Genomic DNA, 7437 nt, shown 5'->3' with positions numbered 1-7437 from the left:
ACGGGTGAAAAACCCGGTTTAAACGGGTGGTGGACGGGTGACGAATTAACGGATGCGAGTGATGGATCGGATTTGGGTGGACAATTTGCATCCATCACCCGACCCGTTAATCCGATCCATCACCCGTTTATTTTTAAAAAATATTTTTTAGGTCCAATCCTCAAGGCCTAGCTAAATGTCTAAATCTAAAAGCCCAAGCCCAACCTAATTTTCCTAATTTCTGTATGCAAATTACTGTGATTTTGAACTTAATTCGAATTGTGGTTGTGGATCTATGGTTTTATCGGTTTAAACTTTATTTTTCTGAAATTTTATGGTTAGCATTATTTTGAGGTAATTTCACCCGATTATAACCCGATCCATCTGTTCACCCGGAAGTAAATGGATGGATGGATTCGGGTGGTGATTTTTCTGGGTGATGGATGGATCGGGTGGTGCGGATGGTAGCGGGTGATGGATGTGGGTGGTGCTCCACCCGCCCCGAACCCGATCCATTTACATCTCTGCTACATATGTCTAATGTGACATGTGAAAGTTCTTTTCTAGTGATTTGTTTATATGTATCTCTTGTTCAAGGCTAATAGGTGAGGAAAACACTGATAAGATTATTAGTCGCGCACATATACAAAATAACCTTATACATCAACTATACTGTAAATCAAAAGTGCAAAACAAAACAAAACAAAAGAGGAAAAAAAAAATCAAATTTTTGAACATCAAAATTCACCAAGTAACAACGCACAACAATTTCATAAATTGATTTAGGTTACAAAAGAAAGATGGTAACTTACATTCAATAGAATTGCTAAAAATCCACTTTCAATTTTGTTTCTTCAGAATTATATTCCAGTGAAGATTTTTTAGTAGTTTAGAGATGCATTTACCTAATTTTCTCCCTCCAAAAATTTGCAGAAGATGAATGATCAGAGAAGAGAATAAGAAGAAAAAGATCAGAGGAGTCGTGTATTTTTTTGGAATGATGAAATGAATAGTTGGGAGGGTGAGTTATCAAATTCAAATATCCTAAGATTAACGTTTTAATTCAAGTTATTAACAGATATTCATCATTAATGTCACGTGCTAACAATGTCATTAGTTATAGGGTCATTATAATATTAACTTTTTTTAATCTATCATAAACAATAAGGTAAAGTACAGGATTATCAGAGAAAATTACCCTAATTAGTTTAATCATGACAACTTCAGATATCCCAAAAAAAATAAAAATGTCAACTTTAGAGAGAAACACCCCCCCTTAAATCTAAATGGTCACTTCTAAAGTAGCCCACCAATGAAATACTCTGAGCCCCAAACTAAAACCTACCAACTTATTAACCAAGTTAAATGGTTGAATTTCTTAATGGGCTTATCTACAATACAACTTTTTTGACTCAAAAATTTAGAAGCCTGCTTCTCGCCCGCAGCAAAAGCAACCTTTAATTTGGTGGTTTGGTTCACCCGCTACTTCCTCCAAATTTCAGAAATGCCATTCTCTATCTCTCTCTCTCTTTTGGTGTTTTAATAGTCTGCTATTCAACAATGACTCAATGAGAACTGAGAGAAGTTGCTGAAGATGGAACCTTAGAAAGTAAGTACTTTTATGATCCTCATTCTAATTCATTCTTTTGGGTTATGAACTCATAATTTGAACTGTATGTACCTTTAATTTTTCTGGGTTACCTTCAATTTTTTCTGTAATTTAATGGGTTTAACTGAATTTTTCACAATAATTCAGGAATCTGCTTGTAATTTAAGCAAATGGGTACTGCTCAATTTTCAAAAAGATTCATTCTTTTTGTTAATCTTTTGCTGCTGCTCCTTTTTGTGCACTCTTCTGATGTCGATTTTGAGGTAAATTGGCCAAATTCTATCCTACTAATAAATTGTTGGCTTTTTTTGGAAATCAAAATTATAGTATGTAGTAATTAATCTGTATGTTTTTGTAATTTAGGAAAAGGGTGGTTTGAAGCTGAATAGTCCCTTAATAGCTAACAACAATGACACAAAAGATTCAGATGAACAAAAGGGTGGGATCAGATTTGGGACTGATTCTGTAGAAGTTACCCAAGTGAAGAAGGAAGAGAAATTCGAAACTTCGAATGAGGTTATTCAGAAAGATATTGATAGGAGCAATATCAGTGAGTCATTACAGTCTAAAGAAGGTCATGATCAGAAAATTCATGATGATAGTAAAAATATGGAGTTGAAATATAAGGATGATGAGAGTGGCAACTTAGGAGGGTTGGGAGAAGGGTTTGGATCGAAAAGCGAGCCTAAAAAGGATGGCAATGAAGAATCAAATGGCTCCTTGATAGGAATGGAGAAGGATAAATTTCGAGATGATGAATGTGATCCATCTAGAATGTGTGTTGACCAGAAGAAGAATTTCACTGCCTGTTTGAGAGTTCCAGGCAATGGTAAGTTCTATTTGATTAAAGGTTATTTTTATTATGGCTGGGGTATTTGTATTTTGATACTTGATTGATGTGCAATGGTATCTGTAGATTGATTGCATGACCGGGCATTGTTCCATATGAAGAAAGTTGGTTTGTCACTGCCCTAACTCAACAACTAGAAATTGAGAAATTGAGATTTTGTGCGTGCTAGTTTTAGTTTTTGGCATGTAGCTGAGCATATTTATTTGGATGACCATTGAAGTCGAGTGTGTTCGATGAACTGCTATAGAGAAAAGATAGTACTAATAAGGACAATGATTTTGCCTTTGCTAAATTTTTGCATTTGGTGGTTCTGCCTGGGATAATAATTCAAGAATTGGAAGACTAATTATCACTGTCGCTTTGGTATGTCATCTATTGGATAAGGACTGTCGTTGAAACCTTATGACTTGTGATGCATTTTCGTGTGAGTTATAATATCTCAACAGTGTTGAGCAACACCCATTAAGTGATCATCTTTCCTAGGTACCTAAAATATCATCTCTGTATTTTGTTTTTATCTTATTACTGGGTCTGGAGGAACAAGGAAAAAGTGAGAAAGAAATCTTATTGCTGAGGCAAAGTTGTGTGATTCTTTGCTTCTTAGAAGGTAGTATTCTTTGTGAGCATATGCTTTGTCTTTCTAATAAAAAGTTACTAATACACACTAGTATCTACGGAATGATATGAGAAATAATTAAATTGCAAATGATGGCTTTTATTTATTTATTTTTAAAAATTGGAAATGCTCATATTTGCAAACGATGACTAATGATAGTTATATGAACTCTGAAGTACTCAAACCATCCTATAGATAAAGGCATTGCTTATTGTCTTGTTGAGGACCATACTGTAAGTTGGAATTTTCAATATCAATTTCAGACACTGATGTCCCTTAAGAAGCTTGTACAAAAGCTTGGGTTATTATATATAAACACTCTTATCAGTCTGACATAGAAGCTCTTTCATAAGACGTGTGATCTGAAAGCAAAATAGATAAGAAGTGCATAGAATTTTTCTAGTTAAGCTTCATTTTTTGTGAAATGCTAGCTCTTGATCTGAACTTATTTGCAACTTATTGGTCATATTTGAACTTAGTTTGAGTTGTAAAATGGACTTGGTAATTACTTGGTAGCTCTTACCAATTTGACCTTTTTCCCCCCTTAAAATGTATGAATGTTGAAATCTGAAAAGAACAAGGACTCAGTCCATTATGAATCTATACTCAGAAGCCAACACAGCAAATATTTGATCCCATTGACAATTAATTAATCGGTATGGTCTTCTCAAGTGTGTAAAAATCTAGAGGTGCCATCTAGATATGTTGCCGATAGTATTAGATTATCTTTCAGGCTATAACGCCTATAAGTCGTGCCTCCAAATAAAGTATGACATAAGTCTAAGATTATCCCCAATAGAAGCCATTAGTCATTTTCGTGGCTCCTTTTGACAAGGTCTCTTGACTGTCGGAAGTCGCCCATGGATAACGAAAGTCTTTGGAACCAAGAATGGCACTTTTATTGCAAGCTCACAGAAAATCAGAAATATATATGAAAATGTAAGAGAAGTATCATCGGGTGTCTATTGGCAAACAAGACCATATGTGACACTACTGCAGAATTACTTATGTCCCATAGAAAATAAGCAATGCCCATACCCTTTGTGGTTTTCTATGGAAAATCTATTTTAAATTCTTTTTTAAAAAAAATTGGTAAGGAAAAATTCTCTACCGGATCGGAATATCTCGCTGGTCAATGCAACCTGACAACACAGGCAAGGCCCCTTGGGAGTGTGAAGGGGGGGAATATAAGGGAAACGCTCCCCCCGAAGTGTCTCTAGCGGGGTTTGATACCATTGTGACATGGGAATTGTGAGAAACAAACCTTACCACTAGACCAAGCACTACTCAGTGGAAAGTCTATGTTTAATTGAATGAAGGGTCTCTTTTATATCCAAGCTGCCTACTAACGAACCTCATTGCTCAGGCTATAGCCATACTTGTAAGATCTCTTCAAATGGCCAATATATGTCATCAAGGATTGCAGGATATCCTTTTGGTTGAACGATGTGCCAAATACAATACGTCATGCATGCAAGACCATTTCTGCTGGCTGTTGGAAAAATATCAATGAAAATTAGAGGGAATTCCCCATGGCTTCCATAACGCCTATTGGTGTGCTTAGGGTCCATGATGGCATGATGTAGCAGTAAGAGTTAGGACCAAGATGACGCATGATGTGGCACCACCTAGAATATCTCATTTTAAGTGCTACAAGCCATACCCACTGTCCATTTTTGGCTTCAGGAGAAAAACTTAAAAATATAGTCTACATTGATTTAAAAGGCTTCCTTTGTGGGTGTCTAGTAACAAAAATTCAAAAAACTTGACACTAGAACCTATCTAGATTGTTCTGTGCATATGCTGTTAGTCATATGGGTTTTAGCCACTCGAAATTGGCTGCCTTTGCTCTGTTCTGTCATTTTGCTAGTTGGTTTCATAACTCTCTGTGACTCGGTTTGATCTGCTGCATATGTGTTGCAACTTGCAACACAGAATGCCCTGATCTCAAGTAATTCTTCCCTGAGGGAGGAAGGGGAAGGGGGTTGCTTCATTATGTTTGTAGCTTCTGCCATGATTAGTGTTTCTTATAATCTATGTGATTTCTTCTTGATTTCCAGATTCCCCGGATCTCTCACTTCTGATTCGGAATAAAGGATCAGAGCCTGTTAATGTTACAATTACAGCTCCTGAATTTGTTCAGTTGGAGGAAGCAAAAGTTCAACTTCTACCCAAAGAAGACAAAAAGGTAAATTAGCTTGATGTAAGTTGGTAATGGTGTCACCATTGTGATGAATTCAGTTGGTGTACGTATTGTATACCTAATTGAAAGGTGCTTCTGCCAAGAGAATGAGAGATAAATTGGGTATCAAGTGGATGCTGCACATCTTAGGTATAATTGCTAGTTTGCTACTATAAGTTAGCAGGATTGCAGATTAACCAACTTGCATCTTTCTGCACTAATCTAGTGGAACAGTTCGTCGATCTCTCTTGGTGGCTTGCTCGATTTCGACATACCAATTCAAACAAACGAATAAACAAAGGATGTGAAATTCTTAATCTCAAAAGACGGGATCGGCTGCATGAACCAATAATTTATCATGTCGTGTTCTACAAAGACTATTGTCCTCCATTCATTTGTTTCTAATGTTATATGCTCCTGTAAGTCCATTTTCTTCGTATCCTTTCTAATTCCCTCCAGCTGAAGTCATCTTTGGTCTCCCTCGGCTTCATCTGAAATCCCCATAATTCCAACTCTCCACCTTCCGCACTGGTGCAGTCTCATTTGTCCAACCAAGTATCAACTCTCTGCTTGGGTATCCACTTAATGCAAATTGAACCGGATTATTTGCTACAAAGCTAAGAGACATCCAGTTCAACTGAGCCATAAACCATCTAATGAATCTGTTAACAAATCTTTTGCTGGTATGGGTATTGAATCCCCTATAAACCAATTGCTGTCATGTTCGCGTGCTAATGGTATTGTCATTGAATTCTGAGTTGGGTTATGCTCTATACTGATACCATTTGGTCTTTGCACTTCAGTGATTCCATTTTGCTGTTTCTCTAAGGAGATTTTTGGCCTTTTCATGTGGTAGCTTATTGTTTCATATAGTTTGAAGACTTCCACACCCGTTCCTTACCAGTTACCATGACAATAATCTGATTACAACAGCTGAACAGCTATTCAAGTTTGTTCATTCTTCCAAATGTGATTTCTCTAATTTGATATAATGTCCTTATGAACATAATTCATTGCATCATAACAAGTTTTACTCATCATTCCCATAAAGACCACAAAAAGGTTCATCTTGTGAGGGAAATCACTCACTGTTGCATTGTGACTCTTATGTACCGAAAATCATGATTTGGATCACTAAATGTGGCTGTTAATATTTCCATTCTTAATCTTGCAGGTTAAGGTTACTGTGGCGTATGAGGGACTAGATAGCTTAATATTATTGACGACAGAGGATAGCCGCTGTACTCTGGACTTTAAGGAGTTAATACCCCGCGATTCCATAATAGAAACCCATTATTCTTTTACACTCAGATATATCAGCAATTTGACCCGAACTCACTGCATAATATTCCTAACTCTGTGTGTATTTTTCATTTTTGTATCTGCTTGGATGTGTTCTGGCTTGTGTAAGAAATTTTATCAAGGGAACATGTATCAGACCATCGATATGGAGTTACCCATTTCACAAGTGTCGAAAATTGGTCCCGAACTAAATGATGGTTGGGATGATAGTTGGGATGATCATTGGGATGACGAAGAGGCTCCCAAGTCACCAGCATTGCCTGCTACGCCTAATCTTTCGTCAAGGGGCCTTGCTTCTCGGCGACTTAACAAGGAAGGGTGGAAAGATTAATGTCTTTTTTGGTGGGCATCTCTTATAATCTCTCTTGTTTTTATGTATATCTTTTATTTTCTTGGTGATGAGATATGTGATAATTACGGAATAGAAACTTGAGATTGGTTTGAAGTAGGAGTTCTGTATACATTAGATTTATAGCAGCAAAATTCTGTCTGTGTAACTGTAACCTTGTGCTTTAGATATCTATTGATTATAACTCAAAATATTAGAGCTAAAAGATGGAATTAACACCCATTAGGCTCTTTTTTTAAAAAAATTAGGCAAACAAAAGAGAGGGAATAAATTAAAGCTAATTGCTACTACATGGACTCTGCCTTATTCAGTTATTCCCATTCTCTTACAATTTATTTACCCACTTTTACTCCTCCATTCTATAATAATTTACCACCTTTCTTTTTTAGTATGTTTCACAATTGTTCGTTGCTTCACCTTTTTCTATTTTAGAACATGAGCTACTTCACAACCTTTTACTACATATACTTTAAAATACTATCTCTGTTTTTATTTAGTTGCAACATTCACCTTTTTTGCACAAATTTTAAGAAATGAAAAAAAGAAAGTA

General features: G+C 36.2%; 1 protein-coding gene across 1 annotated transcript; it reads left to right on the top strand.

The window, feature by feature from the left end:
- The first annotated feature begins 1425 nt into the window (after positions 1 to 1425).
- On the top strand, positions 1426 to 7092 carry LOC104892161 (hypothetical protein). Its single transcript, XM_010678001.4, has 5 exons — positions 1426 to 1588; positions 1736 to 1851; positions 1952 to 2417; positions 5115 to 5242; positions 6411 to 7092. Exons 2-5 carry the CDS (start codon positions 1759 to 1761, stop codon positions 6867 to 6869), a joined length of 1146 nt encoding a protein of 381 aa, XP_010676303.2. The 5' UTR covers positions 1426 to 1588; positions 1736 to 1758; the 3' UTR covers positions 6870 to 7092.
- Positions 7093 to 7437: the final 345 nt, after the last annotated feature.

The sequence above is a fragment of the Beta vulgaris genome, chromosome 5 (assembly GCF_026745355.1).
Source record: "Beta vulgaris subsp. vulgaris cultivar EL10 chromosome 5, EL10.2, whole genome shotgun sequence".
NCBI classification, from domain to species: Eukaryota; Viridiplantae; Streptophyta; class Magnoliopsida; order Caryophyllales; family Amaranthaceae; genus Beta; species Beta vulgaris.
This window is presented reverse-complemented; position numbering and strand designations above follow the sequence as displayed.

Bases quoted from the DNA above. Each gene is read 5' to 3' on its own strand.
- LOC104892161 (XM_010678001.4), top strand. From the start codon at position 1,759: ATGGGTACTGCTCAATTTTCAAAAAGATTCATTCTTTTTGTTAATCTT. The intron at 2,418-5,114 runs GTAAGTTCTATT...CTTGATTTCCAG, and splicing joins TTTGAGAGTTCCAGGCAATG to ATTCCCCGGATCTCTCACTT. The intron at 5,243-6,410 runs GTAAATTAGCTT...TTAATCTTGCAG, and splicing joins TACCCAAAGAAGACAAAAAG to GTTAAGGTTACTGTGGCGTA.